The sequence below is a fragment of the Phlebotomus argentipes genome, unplaced genomic scaffold (genome assembly GCF_947086385.1).
Source record: "Phlebotomus argentipes unplaced genomic scaffold, Phlebotomus argentipes genome assembly scaffold_18, whole genome shotgun sequence".
In the NCBI taxonomy this organism is placed as follows: domain Eukaryota; kingdom Metazoa; phylum Arthropoda; class Insecta; order Diptera; family Psychodidae; genus Phlebotomus; species Phlebotomus argentipes.
Genome location: NW_026776177.1, coordinates 10,983,531 through 11,000,873, shown reverse-complemented (window position 1 = coordinate 11,000,873; position 17,343 = coordinate 10,983,531). Strand labels below are relative to the sequence as shown.

Sequence of the window (17,343 nt, the reverse complement as noted above, 5' to 3'; positions counted from 1 at the left end):
CTTGATCAAATTATGAAGAGTGACTGGCTTTCTTGCAATTAAAATGGGGCTTTAGCATATTTCATGCTACGTCCCTAGCTTCTTTGGCTACCGAATAATTTGCCAGACGCCCAAGTTCGCGGGGCCTGAAGTTTGTACCGTTTCCTCCATCCCTCACTCTGTGCGTGCTCAAGAAGTTTAATTGTGCATCCATTGGAGCAACCCATTTGGCTGGGCATTTTTTCTTCATCTCGAGAGTCTTGAGAATTTCAATGGCTGGAAAAGAAGAGAGAGAGAGAAAGAAATATGCACACGCACTCAAAGAAGAGCTTCTCACATTGTTGAAAAGTGGAATTTTTCCTCTTTGCTCGTTTTTCTCATATCTCGGAATATGTTGTTCTTCTTTTCCGTCTGTCGACTGTGTGTTGTTCCCAAGGCGAAGAAACGCGCTCTCGAGACGTTGTGCGAAAGAAAGATGAAAAATTAATCTTTGGGAGATGAGGCGGCGGAGGAGGAGGATGAGAAGGAAAGGTGTGTTGGTGTGCTGGAAGGTAGATTTTTGTGGAAAAAAGTGAACTCCAAAAAGGGAGATAGTTGACCACACCGCTGTTTATTGTCCTGAGGTGGACGAAAAAAGGGAGAAGGGAAGAATTTTTATGACGGTACTTTTGGGAAGTTGAAAAGCTAAAAGTTTTTCTACCTTTGCGGGGTTTTTGCTGAGTGAGAGGCAGAAATTCGGGAGAAGAATTAGTATTTCCAAGAAGAAAAATGCCTTTCTTGCGAGAGGGTGAGGTTTCTCAACGTGAAGCGCGTCGTCTTGTTTGGGGGCTTAAGAGAGGGCAGCTCAGCGCGAGAGAGGAGGTTTTTCAGGTCGCCAAGGCGAGAGGGATGAGGAAAAGTATTTGATGGTGAGTTGGAGCGAGACGGTGTGCGATGATGAGAGCCAATTGAGTATGAATGGGAGAGAATTGAATATATTTGGGTCTTTGCCGATGGGATTGGAGTGAGATGGCACGATGGGTGGCTGAATGGAGATGAAAATGATGGCCAAAGCATGATGATGAATCTCCCCTAGGTTTTGTTGGGTACGTTGGAAGTGCGCACTATTGGCGCCCATCTCACTCTTGCTCACCCAATTGGGCCTCTGTAAGTCGGCCTCTCTCGCTCTGTCTCTGTCTCTCTATGTGGGTTTTTCGGAATGGAGCCGAAGTATCGGGCAAAGTGGGAATTTTCCCTCGGCCCCTGTTTTTCGTGTGCTGCGCCCGATTCTGGGCCGAAGCACAGGAGGGGCGAGGATGGCTTTGCCACAGAGAGAGAGAAGCCAACAGCCACAACTACTCTTGGAAACGGGCTGAGCTGCCTGCCATGTTGGATGTTCTCTTTTGGATATATATCCGACGCGTTCATTTTCTCAGAGCGTGCTTTGCTCAAGCGAGTGTGTGTATGTGTGTGTGTGCCAAAGAGGATTTGGTATTTTCACGAAACAATTGGGAATCGGGGCACAGAGTTGGGCTCTGTGGCAGCTTTTGCGTGCAACGGGCCTGCTGCGGCTGTGTGTTGAGCGCCTGTGTGTGGGTTAGGAGAGTATATTGGGGCAGTTGATGTAACTGTGTGGGAAACGGGTGGGTAGAAAATTTTTCCTTGCACGATCCTCAAAGTAGTGTGACGCGTTGAGGTGAAAGGACGAAGTTTTCGTTGGCTGGTGACGCAGTATTAGGGAAGAAAGAAAAAAAAGAGTCAAGGAGGGAGGAGAGTGTAGGTAGTTGCAAGTGTTGAGGAAACAAAGAGTGGCTGTTTAGATGAGAAAAGGATATATTTTTTGGCGGCAGGAGAGCAGTTTTTGGGTAAAGTATATTCACGATTTATTCATAGATTTGAAATGTATGATGTGAGTGTTGTGTGTGTGTAAGATGGATGAAAAGTGAATAGTCCAAGAATAGGTATGTTTGCTGCCGTATCTCTTGTAATTTGGGGGGAATTTTCATGGATATACAGAGAAAATGCTCGGTTTGTCTGGTGTGCCCCCTTTCGAATACTTTGAAAGTTTGGTGTATAGTGAGAAATTCTCATCCGTCCCCTCATGGTTGATGGATGTAGTCGTTGGGTCGTTTTTAGGTTTCCGCTGCGTCATTTGCCCATACCCACAGAGAGCGTTGTGTAGCTTTGAAAGCCTCAGTGCCTGAAAACTCTTGGCGTATAAACTTCTCTCCATACTTTTATCCGGGTGTTTTCTCTCTCCCTGTTGTTGGTTGAAGAGTTTGTGAAGTTGCCAAGCCCAAAAGGAAAGCAACAAAAAGGCGGCCCAATACAGTTCTCTCTCGTGTGTCTCCTCTTCAGCGGGGGAAAAGAAGAAGAAAAAAAAGAAGAGGCAGGCAAAGACTGGAGTATTTTTCTTCGTGTAATAAACACGACGGGGGCACACATGCAAAAAGACACCCAAGAGATGTGAGAGAGAGAGAAGACGAAGAGGAGGCTTGAGAGAAAAAAAGGCAAGAGGAGAGGAGGTTTTGTGAAAAGTGGAATAGCATTTGCCCGAAGCACACATTGAAAATGAGAAGTTGAGCATTAAAGCTTCACTCCTCTCGGTTCGCGTTCTCCTCAACTTGCCTGTTTCAATATTCAATTGTGTGTGGAGTGTGAATAATATTAATGAATTGCGGTGATGGGTTAGCGAACGGGTGTGTGAGACAGAGAAAGAGGCAAGAATTCGCGCATTTGCTTTCTCAATTGAAGCTCAATTCATCCTATTTAAGTTAGTTTTCTTCTTGACTGCCCACGAACTTGTATCACTTGAGAGTGTTGTGTGTGTCTCTCAGTCTCTGTCTGGAAGTTGGAGTGCAATTTTCTGAATTTCCTCACGATTTTCCTGGGCAACATTTTCCCCTTGAAACAGACTTAGGTGTGTATTGTGTGTGGTGTTTGATTATGGTGAGTAAAATATATATATATATATATCAATCTAAATTGCATAAGATTGTAATATGGGCTCTTGTCTTGTATGGTGTGTGAATGCAGTGGAAAAAGCACAAAATAATGACGTATAAAATATTCTCATCCGGTCTCTTCGAAGTGGCTTCATTTTAATTTGGTGTTGGCTTTCAATGGGAAAACTTGTGTGTGAAATTGCGACGATAGCTTTTTTTTATGTAAGCAACATTAGTTAATGTTGTGTGGTGTGTGGAGAGTTTCTTCCACTCAACTTTATATGTACACATTTTTCTTTCCATTTGACGAGAAAGAGTGAGAGAATTGAATACGAGAAATTCTTGGGAAAAGTGTGATTTAATATAATATAGAGTTTATGATGAGAAAAGAGATTTTTAACCTAACACTGGGATTTCAATGAATGTGAAAAGTGAATTTTCCAGATATGCTTTTTTGTCTTGAAATTCATCGTAAAATCGCGTTGGATTTTACTGTGATTTCATGATAGGGATTTCCATAAAAATTAAATTAGGTTTTTCCATGGAAGATCGATGTTTTGGAGGGGCTTTTTTTCCTAGAAAGAAATAAGTATCGTTTGGAGTTGGTGGAGTAGGTTTCCTATGGATTTCGAATGTCAATATCTTGGCCAGGCAGTCGTTGTTTTTCCTCACGCTGAAGAACATTGCAATTCAAGTCAGTTTGACATACTTTGCAAAAGCGCGCAACCGCGGAGAGGCATAAGGTTCGGCTTGGTGTGTGTGTTAAGGAGTAAATAAGTCGTAAAATATTTGCATGTGCATAGTTTATTAAATAGTTTATCATTTGTTACTTGAGACGTGAGTTTTTATTTGTTTTATTCGGAAAGAATGTGAGGTCTCTGGGGTGGTGTGAATGGGTAGGAATGGTTTTTTTGGGGCCTCACAAGTCGCATATACAAATGCGCCATAGTAGGTTTAATAAAGGAAAATTGTGTTGGCGTCATGTCCAGCTAAGAGCGGGGTCGCCGCCATCATGGAAATGCTTTATTGATATTGATTTTTTCCAACACACATTGCGAAGAACAGCCAGAGAGGGAGACTGCTTATGGGTCGCGCCACGTGAGGGAGGAGGATGGCGAGTGAACCAGAGAAAGAGAGAGAATTAAGAGGATGTTGGATGAAAAAGAGGGGTTCGTGTTTGGGTATCGTGCTGGTTTTCTTGCCTGGCTATTTTCTCTTGAATATGCTGTGTTGCTGCTTTTGGTGCGTTTTTTTTACGTGTGGGCCCCTTGCAACAGCCAAAGAATGTGCTCTCTCTCACTCGCTCTCGGCAGGGAGACATCCTGTAGGAGGGTTTTCTCCCCATAGTGCGTTTGTCGCGAACGCGCGTTACCTACGCTTCAATCTGGGGTCGAATTTCCCTTCCCTTTGTCGAGACGCAAAATGCACTCCATTTTGGGTTTCTCTCTATTGTGTAATGCCATGTCCCCTAAATATAATTTTCCTGTGCTGTATTATGATGATGTGTGACCCCTTTTTCCCGTTCCAAATTGATCAGTTGCAATATCACCCCGATTGAGGGGTTTCTCGTCCTGACGAATTGGCAACATATAATACGAAGCGGATGGATGACGCTTTGTGTGACCATTTTGATGAAAATTTCCCACTATTGTCGCGAGTGGATGAGTCATCCCTACAAAAGCTTGTCTATTTTTCTTCCATTCTTCTATATGTTGGGTTTCTCAATTTGAATAAGCTGCGCGACGTGTGTTGCTAATTTTCAACAGCTTTAGCACGGCTTCTCTCTCACCACATGTGCCCCGCGAGTGTGTTGTATTTTGCGCACTCCTTAGCTTTTGCAACGTTTTTCACATTGACGATATGTTGCCTGGTTGGATTGACTCTGAGAAGTATAGTTGGTCACATTATCTTGACCTTCAAACTTGATTGCCATTGCCGCATATTTTCTTGAAAGCATTTTATATTTCATGTATTACACATTATAATGTATCTCTCTCGCTCGCTCTTGAGTCAATTCCAAGAGTGCTTAGCAATAATCATGTGAGAGAAAAATACACATCAACATTTTTCGCGATATAAAAGCCCCCAGTCGTTGTCGAGCGTGTTGTGTGCTTTTATAAGACACAAGCATAAATTTTATGTGGAAATAGTTGTTTTGACTATGTGTGTATGCTGAAAGATTAAATGGGTTGCAATGGAGATTCGTGATGGAATTTGAACTTGTGGGAAATTGTGAGGGAAAAGAGATCAAAATTCTAGCAAGTTTCACAGACTTGATCGCAAACAGCCACGAGCCGTGAGAGCAACTTGGAATTTTCAAAGCCCCCTTGTCAGGTTTTTGCGATATTTTCCACTCTTGCTGTACACATTCTCGGTTGATTTTTGTGCTTTTGTCCGGAGACGTTGATTCAAGTGTGTTGTAGCCGGTCGGATGTTATTCGCTGGAAAGTCTGTTTGTGTATGTTGGGCTGGATGTTATGCCAAGTCAACATAAGAGAGTGAGATAGGGATGGAAAATATGTGGACGTGGGTACGTGTGAAATGTATAAAGCTGGTAGGAATTGAATGGGCTGCAAAAAGATAAATATGGCAATTTTTCCCATAAACATAGTGAATTGATGTTGATGCACACAGCACACGAGTGCAGTTGTGTGAAGTGTGAACCACAAAAATGGCATCTGCTGGGGAGATGAGAGCTTTTTCATGTGTGCTTGCAAAATGTTGCGTTTGTGGTTGTTCTCTGTTCTTTTTCATGATCGAAATGATGGGTATAATTGTTCATTTTCTTTCCTTTTTTCCACTCCACTCTTTGAAATTCTTTTCACATCACTCTGTGACTCTTGGCTTATACACACGATGAAGAGAAGTAGACGAAGATGATGGAGAGAAAGACAAGAGCAAAATGAATTTTAAAGTGGCGAGAAGACACAGGAGAATATTTGTGTGAAAAATTGATGGGGAAAAGAGGAGGAGTAAAGAGAGGTGGAGATGAAAAGACGAAAAATATTTTTCGTATTTCCTCCAGAGCATTGGAATTAAGTGTGGTTTGGAATTGTGTGCATGTGTGTGAGTGTTTCTCCACACAGTTTGTGAGTTGGAAAGAAGCCGCGAGAAAAGAATGTCACGAAGTTTGCTGGCTTGAGTCTGTTGGAACGGTTAATAAACCATTTTCGTGGGTGTGGAATTAAGTATTCGTCTCCGGAGTTGGATTTTCTGATCGCGAGAGAGTGTCTGTCTATGCCTGCCTGCCTGTATGTACGGGTCCTCCCCCAAGAGATGTGTAAAAGAAAAGAAAAGAAAACATTTATCTCTCCACAATTCGCTATGATTATTTATTCCAATATAAAATGATAGCCCATGATGATGACTCTTAGCGTGGCTCGATTTTATGCTCCATCGTAATGAAGTCGTTCTTGTGTCGTCAGCAAATGTGTAATAATTTTCTCATATTATCCATTTATTTATTTCTTTTATCTCTATGTCTTTGCAGAAAAACTAAAAATGGACGATGATCAACAGTTCTGTCTACGATGGAACAATCACCAGAGCACACTCATCAGTGTGTTCGACACACTTTTGGAAAATGGAACGCTAGTTGATTGTACATTGGCGGCGGAAGGGAAATTTTTGAAAGCACACAAAGTTGTTCTCTCCGCGTGCAGTCCGTATTTTGCGGTGAGTAATACATATTTTCTTGAGCTTTTTTTGTGAGTGAGCGGTGGCGATGAAAAAAAATTGATTGAAGTAAAAGAAAATCATTCAATCTTCATTTTCATCCTTCTTTCTCAATTTTTGCCCGAGGCGGGATCACTTCTCTTTCTCCTCTGACTACACATGAAATCTCAGAATGGGGCATTTTTCACGTGAACTCTGTCGGTGAAGTTAATGCGTTTTTTTTTTGTGGCGTTGATTTGAAATTTATTTTCCGTGATCTTTCTTTTAAATGTTTAGTCAATACACACTCTTCATGAAGTTTTGTAGGCAATATCACGGAATATATATTTTGATAACATGATAGATTGTCACGCGATTTGTGTGCGCCTCACCCTGTGCTTTCATGATTGATCACAGTGAGCATCCTCCACTTTTGTATCGATCGTGTGTGGAGACAAAGAAAATCACCCAGGCTACATACATACATAGGTGGGAATGGAGGAAAAAAGAGGCAGAGTGTGTGAGAGAGAAGGTGGGAAAGACGAGACAAAGTTTGAAGAGAAGAAGAAGAAGGAATGAAGAAAAGATGTGTAGCCAATATTATTGAGGCGACGACGCTTCACATTTTTATAATTTTTTTTCTTCTCCCCACAAAGAGGATTATGTTGCACGACGGATGTGAGTTGTGCGCAAGATCCCACCTTTCTATTGATCGAAAGCTGTTGAAAATTTCACTGTAGCATGGATACATGTGGTTATATAGGTTTGGGGTGTGTAGTCTGTATTGGTTTGGGACTACACAGCCATTTTCGAAGGATATCACTCGGGGTTTCTGTTGGGGTGTGCGCCGCTGAGATGATATTGAGGAGGGAAGAAAGACCCTCTGGTGGAAATGAGAAAAGAGGGATGAAGGGCTGAAGGGAGTCGAGAACATAACATGGGCATGGGAGGGTGAATACAAACTTGATCTTACACAGATATACAGAGAGCGCACAGTGATGTTGAAGGGAGAGAAGAGCGAACGTGGGCCCAAAAGTCCCTCGTCAGCGCGGCATCAAAACCAGGCGCGCACACCCACCCTAACATGAATATTTCTCATAGCCTCTCTATCATCTCGTGCTATCTTTTGGGGGAAGTTGTCGGTTTTTTATCCTCGCTCTTGGCTGTATGTTCGCAATACGGCTTGTGTGGCTCACTCATGCGCAATGGTGGAGTGATATTCGGGCGAGGGCACACGCGAGAGCGAGAAGAGGGGAAGGAAAGAATGGTTATAATGAGGGTTGGCTCTGGCGTCGCTTGGTTTTTGGGTACATAGGCACATATCATCGGGGGCGTACGTCCAATCTTCCCTTGCAACGGAGTGTGTCTTTCATTGTCTCGTCTCCCCCTGGAGGCACATAAGCCGCTTGAGCTCGTCGTCTCTTGGGGGAGAAAAAGCGTTAGGGAGAAGAAGAGAGAACAAGGGAAAGATGATGATGAAACAAATGGCTCACAGAAGGGGGCTCCTCAGTGGGTGGGCATGTGTTGTAACAAATACAAAAGATCTCTAGACTGTGGAGAGTTAGAAAGAGAGGGAAACGAGAGAGGGAACGAGAGAGAGAGAGAGAGATAGAGAGGAAAATGTTGAGTTCTCGAGAGATCCTTTATTGATTTTCCCATCCATTTTGTGTGTGCCCACATATTTTGTGGGCTCACACGGGACTTTGAGGTTCTGTTGTGTGTTAAGAAAATCGATACTAATGCTGATGTGGGGTGATATATTCTTCCATTTGCAGGCACTACTCTCTCAACAATATGACAAACACCCAATCTTTATTCTCAAAGATGTGAAATTTCAAGAATTGCGCGCCATGATGGACTATATGTACCGTGGCGAGGTGAATATATCACAAGATCAATTGGCTGCACTGCTCAAGGCAGCCGAATCACTGCAGATCAAGGGACTGTCCGATAGTCGGGGCAGTGGCGGAAGTGGTGGATCATCCCAGAAAGCTGATACATCAACAAAAGCACACGCAAGTGTACCTGCAGCAAAGGTAAAAAAAAGGAAGAGAGAGAGACACTTTTTCAGCGCATATGAGGAGATCTTTGGTGCTAAAAGTCTTCTATTTTCCTTGCCCTACAGCAGACGACGGCTGGCCTCACAATAGAGCAGAAGAGGCCACGCATTGAGAAGCATCCCGCCACATTAGACATGGAGCCAGATGTGTCTGATTCACGAGAGGGCTCGACTAGTCCCAACTCCAGAAAACGAAAGAAAGTTCGCCGGAGGAGCATAGAAACAAACAATATTGGCGGTAAGGAGAGAAACTGTATATAATATTTCTCAATTCAAAAACAATTCATGTTTGCCACTATTGAAAACTTGCAAATATCGTGGCTATAATGAAAGAAGGAGAGAGAGAGAGAGAGAGAGAGATGCATTTTGAAGTAACAATATTGATTTGAAAAGAGATAATGCAATTTGGTGTGTTGTCTACATAATCAAAAGCTATTTAGTGGAACACGTTACTTTTGCAGTGTGACCCACGCTCTCTCGCCACTTTTTCTTAATAGTGATATTCACCTTGAACTTTTTCGAGCATCGCGATGATGTTGTGTGCGCGATGATGTATGTGATGGAGAAATGAAAGAGAAAAAGAAATTGCCTGTTGAACATAATGTTTAACTTATACTTCGCAATCTCTAATCATGTTGCGTTTTTTCTTCTCTTTTTATATTTATGCTGTGTAGATAATCATGACCAGCACTCAAATTCCTCGTCACATTCAATGCCTCATGCTGCTTCGTCCACCCATTCAACATCAATGCCAACTATTACCTCAGCTACCTCTTCCGCAAGCGTATTGAATGTTACCAAAAAGACTGACCACCAATCGCACGAGAGCAGGGGTGACATTGAGAGGGAGATGGATGACAATGGCGATGATGGGGCGGATGGTGGTGAATCGCATCAGCCGGTAGTGTCAAGAATGAAGCAGGGTGGCGGTGCAGGTGATTCTGATGCGACTGGCAAGGAGAAGATGGAACATTCAACGCACTCGGACATGCTGATCGAACCAAAAAATGAATATGACGAGAGCAACGAGGGAAATGTTGAGGATCTGACACTTGACGATGAGGAATTGCTGGATGATTTGGAACAAGCTGGACCCAGTCATGGTGGAGAAGGCTCTAGTCAAGGTTTGTCCATTGTGTCAATCATCATAGAAATGGCATTTTATACATTTGCGCTTTTTGCTTTATCTTTTCCTCCAGGATATGCTCAGTGGCAAATCGAAAGATCTCAAGACGAGTTTGTTATGAGCGGACAGGAATCAGCTGGACAACATCGGGATGCACAAGGTAGGCTGAAAATTCAATTATCCCAGACGATCCACCAATTGTGATGGGTATGATAATGTGACGAGGTGCATTTTCTCAAGTTTAAGAGCTTTTTATTTTTTCAAAGTCAGAGAATATTCACTCTTGTGAAATTCCACAGCAAATTAACAACAATGGTTCCACTACAAATTACAATTAATAATGACTTGATTGCACTTATGCTATGAAGTTATAAGATGAGAAATGAAGATGAGAGAGAGTGAGAGAGAGATAGAGGAGGTGAGAAAATTAATACCGTCGAAGCATTACCATACAAATCACGAAGGATCGTAATAAAGAGATATTTTTGTTGCATAGACACAAATGACATTGTAGTTGGATATTGAAAACGTGATGAAAATACGGTGGAAATTTTCTTTTTGTATAAAATTCAAGTAATAAGCATTGATTCTAACTATGAGATAGAAAAAAAAATTATATTCATTTATTATTTATCTTTCTTTTCTATTAAACACATTTTAAATATCGAATAAAAATGCAGGTAAGTGTCATGAAATTTCCAGTTGACACACGAAAAAATTAATCTCCTAGCTTTTTGTGTATATTTTTCTTCCTCTTTATTTGTACTTGATATCAATTGTTTTATTGTTTTTACTGAAGAAATTGATAAATAAGAAATGCGGAGAAAGAGAAAAAATGTGAAAATCTTTCACTCGTGTGTCGTACGATTGGAAATTATGAGAGAGAATCAGTGTTTATTAGTACCAGAATACATGACAACAGTGGGCAGAAAAGTGCCTATCTCTTATCTCTGTTATGTACAAATTTCACGATGAAACAACACATCATAATTGCTATATATCGATGGTTCATTCCACATAACAATTCACTATCTCAATGGCAAATCGCGTCGTGTGATTACAATTTTCATCACGTTGACTACAATGTAGTTTTTGTTTGGAAGTATTATATAGTAATGAGTTTTTTTCTGTATTTTCTTACAAATTGGTGATTGTGGTAGAATTTTGAGAAGTAACTTTGGGGAAAGATAGCATGGAAATTTGTGATGAGAAATATTTTCCTGAGTGTGCGTCATGTTCTGTTTTGTGACTTTTGGCCCAGATCAAATGAAAAATGTTTCTCTTAAATGAAAACTTCCATGGCATTTTTCCCGCTTAGATAGTTATTTTTTTTTAATTTCAATGTGGGGTGATATGTATAAAAGGTTATTTAATTTTAGTATAACTCATATTCTTATGTTGATACATGAACCGAGAAAAAAAGAGAAGATTTCACAAATAGATTGAGAAAGAAAAAAAATTCAGCTTTGATGATAAAGAAAATTAAATTGATTTCAATTTTTAATATCTTATTTATCATACATAATTTATGTTACTCTTTTGTGTACATATATATTTATCTCAATTCAAATCATTTTAATCCTTTATATATTATTTATGTTCTATATAGATTCACAAACACACAATTTTCATCACTGAATTTTTAATGATTAATTCTGCAAAAAATGAAAAGAGGCATCTTATATTTATTTCATACTTCATTTTCGCATGAACTCTCTAAATGCTTTTTCCCCCTTTTATTTATTTATTTTACACACATCTTATGTATTTTATCTCTTTCATATATTTTTATGTAATTTATTCTTTTTCTTTTTACCATGTCATATTTTTTCCGGATTGCTTTTGTTCGTGAAATCCGTCGTTTAGCGCGATTTAAATCGGTTGACAAGAATGAGTAGTGCGATGAGAAAAGTCGGTCAATTTTGACTTCTTTCAATGCTCTGCTGGCGTGTTGTGTTTTTTTGCTCGGGTTCGCGCGAAAGAGCTTTCAACTTTGAGCTACAATCACACATCATGATTCAGCTTGCAATTTATTATGGAATTTTTTACTTCACATGCGGAGGAGGAGAAGTGGAGAGGAAGAAGACCATAAGAATTGTTGTACTCTCTGGAGAGATGCTGTGTGAGATTCGTGGTTTCTCTGTTGAAAGTTCATGCATTTTTTCGGGTTTTTTTTATGGATGAGAAAAAGAGAAAAGTTGGCAAACAAGTTTTAGTGTGTGATGTGCTTGAGGAAAAAGAGGAATGGAAAAGTGTAAATGGTGATGTCATTCATCTGCAATTTCCTCGGCCAAAATACACGCTCTCTCAAAGAGATTCTCACACATTTCTGCGCGAGAAAAGGTGAGAGAGAGAGAGAGTGAGTGAGACGAGGAGAGTGAGAGAGTTGTGTGGCCAGAGGCGAGAAAGATGAAGTTCAAGAGACATGGCAAGACAACGAAAAATCCAATGAAGTCTCCATCGTAATTCAATGTAGCTGTAAATTTTAATTAATTTACAGTGAGGTATTTTCATCGTAAACACACAAGCATCAAGTTGGCGAGAAGGAGGCGGCACAAGGCGGGTGGTGTGGAGAGACAGAGAGAGAGAGGTGAAGAAAAGTGTATATTTAAAGCATTTGTACACTTTTTTCTTCTCAATTGAAACACACCCTCCCTTGGCGCTTTCCCGTCTCGCGCAAATCCATTTCTCATATGTATATATATCTATATAGCAAGTCGACACGACAAATTTACACATATCAATATAGCCACACAAGAGTGAAAAACACCACTTCTCATCATGAAACATTGAAAACGCAACAGATCAACACACTCACACACACACACAATTTATATTCATTTACACATGGATGAGAAAAGCGTTCAAGAGTTTAATGAACGCTAAAGCACAGTTCATGAAAATAGTTTTATAAATGGCTATTAAGGAGAGGTTTGAAATGTAAGTATGGAGTCGCTGTAATGTATCGATACGGTGACTCTTTTTTCATTACCTAATATATTTTATACAATTTTATATATATACATATTCTCTATATAATATTTTATTGCCATAACCCAAAGGTATTCTCTTTCAGCCGCACATCGAGTCGTTAAGTACTTTTTTCAGCCTCATTTTCTCCGTTTTCTCTCAACCACACACAACAATATTATTACTTGGGTTCAATGGGAGGGAAAAGAGTGTATTAATGTGTTACATTCCATAGAGAAATCCGGGATTTAAATCTTCAATAGATTTCCTTCTCAACTTTTCAATTCATTCACAATGATTTTGCTCATAGATTCAATGCTGGTTTTGTTTACTTTTTGAGATGATTTCAAGGGTTGTGTGTAACGCAGTGGTGAGTTTGAATTGTCTTCGATAAAGTGCTTGTGATAGTGTTCGAAAGTGTTAAGATGTGCTTTTCGGTTCGTGTATCAACTGCCGTTGCTTTCGAGGGGAGGTGAAATCAGTGTTTCACCACTGCTAGAAAGCTGGTACGGTATGTTGAAAAGTGCAGCTTTCGCTTTCGAACACTTCACAATTTGTTGATGGTGTCTTCGCTGTCTTCTAGCAGTTTTTTTTTTTCGAAATCATTGCGTACTTGCTAAGTGTGGTTTGGCTGAAGCTTTTCAGTGGTGAATTTCGTCTTGAGGTTAGAGAAGCATAAATGGAAGGTAAAGCTGAGAGGAATTCCCGCCATCGACAGTGATTTTTCTGACTATTGTATCTGAGATTTTTGATTCCACGCAGAAATAAAGCAATGAATTGAGTCTGGTGTATCTTTATATGTGAACAGGTTCTGGCTAGGAATAATTAATCTGCAATTCTAACAATATTTACTTTTCTAAACGAAAATAAATTGAAATTTGCAAGAAAATACAGAGATTGTGTACAGGGAAAAGGGCACAAAAGTGTAGGAGACAGAGACTCAAGATTGCAATTGTTATTACCATAATACTTTCAGATGCATTAGGGACAGCATGTGAGCCTGAAGTGACGATAAGGCCAATGTATAAATGTTGCACAATGATTGGGAGCTGCAATGAGTGCGTTATTGATCGAAATGTGTATTCACGTCCTGTTGCCAAAGTCGCGCGACGCTTCATGTGCCCAATTTGTTCCTTCGTCTGCACGTGGAAGTACGATTTGAAATTGCACATGAGACACAAGCATGGCCATACGAAGTGGTGAGGAAGAGAGGAGAAAAGGACGACGAAGAGACACAAATACACACGACACACACACACAATTTTCAGTATAAATAAAGAAGAGATATTCTTGAAAGAAAATCAAATGGTCTTTTCATTGAATTTCAGCTTATGATTGTTTCCCCTGTGTTGCAAAAATAATTGCAAGATCTATGGGTCAAAATTACACACGAGTAGTCAAAATTGCTAGGTTTATTTTTTGTGATTAGAAGGATTGATTTGCACGTTCTTTTTTTTTGCTATTGTTTTGCATACAACAGTAATATAATAAAGAGAAAAGCAATTAGATTTTTTTGCGTAGAAACATTTGCTATCAGATTTTTTTTTGCAAAATTTACTTGATATAAATTGATTACACAGATTTATGTTTCTTTAGATGTTTTGTTTTGACCAAGTAATGAAATTTTTTGATTTTTGAGTTTTTTTTTGTTGATTTCTTTTCCGAAGAAAAGCTAAAGAGATACACAAAGACACACACACAAAATGATAGTTGTTTTTTCTTTTCTTCTCTTCCCACCATCTAATTGCAGAACAATTGACATGCACACCGCAGCTCCAATTTTTAAACAATGACCCAGAATCTCAGCGATTCTTTTGCAATGTGTGTGACAAGAGTTATCTGCGAAAGCGCCACTTGCAGCGCCATATGCGCGATGAGTGCATTGGTATTCCGCCGAGATTCAATTGTTCGCTGTGTCCGTCGAAGTTTCGGCGAAAATATCACCTGGTGCGTCATCTCAACTCCAAGCATGGCATCGTGACGCCGAAGATGGACTCATCGCCGGCGTCTGAGGGCGGCAGTATGAACAATGGCAGCATGCAGGAGGACATGGAGATGTACAATCGTGCCATAAGTTTGATTGTGCCAAAGAAGGAGGTGCCAACCGGTGGAGAAGCTCAGATGGAGGACAACATGGAGATATACAATCGCTTGATGAACTTTGAGAAGTTCTCCATTGGCGGGCTGACGAAGAAGGAGGACTCGACGGCAACAACTGAGGGTGCCACACTGGCGGACAGCATTGAGATCTACAATCGCCTGATGAATTTCGAGAAGTTCTCCTCGGGATCGCTCCTGGGCAAGCGCTCACAGCAGTCTTCGCCGCTGCCATCAGCATCGACGACGACGGTGCTGAGCAAGTCAAAGCGCAAGGGTGTGCCGTCACCGTTGCCTGAGGATTTTCAGATGAAGATGAATATACAGTTTAAGACGGCCGAATTGCCGGCGGCCAGCATCAAAAGTCCCCAATTGGGGGGCTCAACGCAACCACAGAAATTTGTACCAAATGACATGCAGTAACTTTCCTGCCAAGGCTATATTTTTTGTCCCAAACACAAAGTTTTTTGAGAGGAATTTTTCCATATATTCTATATAAAGATGAAAAGACATAGTTTTAAGGCGTCTAACGAGAAGATGATATATATTTTTCTAATGGATTTATTGTGGTCACAACTGCTGAGGCAGAAAGAGGGACCAATGGAAGATCTTTGAAACATTGCCATTCAATCTCATTTAATCAGTATTTTTGTCTTTTGAGAGGATTTCACTACCTCTGTTTTATCATACCTTCTAATCTCATTTCTTAGAGTATAAGTTTAGAGTCTTGTCTCTCTCAAGAGAGGAGGAGGAAATTGCCATTTTCTTTAATTCTTCTAAGCGTTTTTTTCTTTTACCTTTGTGTGTGTTTTTTTTTAAATAATTTTTCATTCTCACTTAGATTTATATTTTGCTTGATATTTGCTCTCAACTTAAGATATTTATATTTATTTGTCATAAGCTTTCTATGCTGAAAGTAGAACACAAATATTAAAAGAAAAAAAGACACTCAAGCCATAGACGATTGCATTTACCATGACGAGAAATGATATTTTATTTTGATTAAATTCAATAAGTTACCTTAAATGTTAGATTATAGTTTTTTTAAAACCTAATTTAAAAGCGAAGGATTTTCTTACATTTTTTTGTGTAGAGAGAGAGAGATTTTCTATGAAAAGCCAATATGAGTTCTTTCTAATAATAAATTTTTGGTGGATAAGAAAGGGGTTTTTATTGGGTGGGAAAGACCGAGAGAGAGAGAGAATATTGTAAAACCTCATTTTTATTTACTTATTAACAAGAGTTTCTAAAATTCTAGATCGGCAGAATGAAATTCGATGGATAGAGAGAGAAAAGACGGAGAAATATCAGAGGATTCCACCGAAAGAGGATCACTTATTTTTTTTCACTTATGTCGAGGAAAATATATAATGATAGAGTACAAAAAAATACTTGTTATATTTGTCACTTCAGTTAATTAGTCTGTATATAGAGATTATTTTTCGTTTTCTGTTAATTTTGCATTGCTGAATGACTTGAAGATTTTTGCGTACGATCAAGAGAAAAGCACTAGTGATGAAAAGGGAGACTGTGTAGTTTACAGTTTCTCGTGTTGGTTGAATGTGTGGCACTGTTGTAATGATGTGTATTTGCATTTTCAGTTGCAGTTCGATTTTGCTGCGTTGATTGTGGGAAAACGTATATGTCGATGAAGAGCTTACAGCGGCATCGGAATTTTGAGTGTGAATACACGGGACCCAAAATACTGTTCAAGTGCCCAATGTGTGACTATCACTGCAAGAGGAAGGACAATCTTAAGTTGCACACCTACACGCACTTTCCTGAGTCGCGACGACGTCGCAGGGGAAAGGATGACAGATCGTACGACAAAGAGAATTGTACATATTAACATGCCAGAATAAAACACCGCTGGTGTTTCCTTTTTTCAAATGCACTCACGCGTGTTTTCTTTGGAAGGGAGTTTTGTGGGAGAAGGAGAAAGACTGTAAGAAGAATGTTGAATTGTGCGTTTGATGTGTAGAACTAATGTGATTGTGTCTTTTTGCCTCTCTTTTTAGATGATGAACCCATTGAGATTGAGTACATGACGTTCAAGAAGATCAGTTCGGACGGATTGGAGATGGCAGACGATATAATACTGGAGACAGTGGGTCAGGAGATTGTGGAAGTGGAGGAGGAAGAGATGCCAGAGAGAGAAGTGATCTTCTATCAGAGATACGGAAGATCGGCAAAGACGAGCGCCAGGAATACAATGTTCAAGTGTCATCTCTGTCCATTTGGCTGCATCTACAAGGACTCGCTGCTGAAACATTTTGCCGAAGCGCACTAAATGTAATTTCGGCGATTCTTGAAAATATAACAACATCCTCTGTAGTCTTTCCATGGGCCGAGCGAGGCTTAGCATAGGGCATAGTTGAGAGTTAGATTTTTTATCAGTTTGCCTACTAAAACCTAGACTACGTAGAGTGATGATTGCGATCTGTTGCCATATGTGTGAATGTCTCTTCTCTCCTTTCAGATGCGCACTTCCAAGGGGAGTACATAAATCTCTGTGACGACTTCATTTACGATGC

General features: G+C 40.1%; 1 protein-coding gene across 7 annotated transcripts in view; it reads left to right on the top strand.

Annotated features, from left to right (window-relative positions):
- LOC132260649 (longitudinals lacking protein, isoforms J/P/Q/S/Z-like) overlaps nt 1–17,343 on the top strand; it is a 29,445-nt gene that overhangs the window by 2,049 nt on the left and 10,053 nt on the right. The window contains exons 1-7 of one of the 7 annotated variants that reach the window (XM_059758915.1): nt 2,736–2,907; nt 6,394–6,578; nt 8,333–8,593; nt 8,683–8,854; nt 9,291–9,740; nt 9,816–9,902; nt 14,463–15,624. In XM_059758915.1, the coding sequence (XP_059614898.1) occupies nt 6,405–6,578; nt 8,333–8,593; nt 8,683–8,854; nt 9,291–9,740; nt 9,816–9,902; nt 14,463–15,232 (1,914 nt within the window). In that variant the 5' untranslated portion in view covers nt 2,736–2,907; nt 6,394–6,404 and the 3' untranslated portion in view covers nt 15,233–15,624. Of the gene's footprint in view, nt 1–1,235; nt 1,824–2,733; nt 2,908–6,393; nt 6,579–8,332; nt 8,594–8,682; nt 8,855–9,290; nt 9,741–9,815; nt 9,903–14,462; nt 15,625–17,343 lie in introns of those variants that run through there. The other 6 variants (XM_059758910.1, XM_059758913.1, XM_059758909.1 and 3 more) reach the window with 6 other exon arrangements.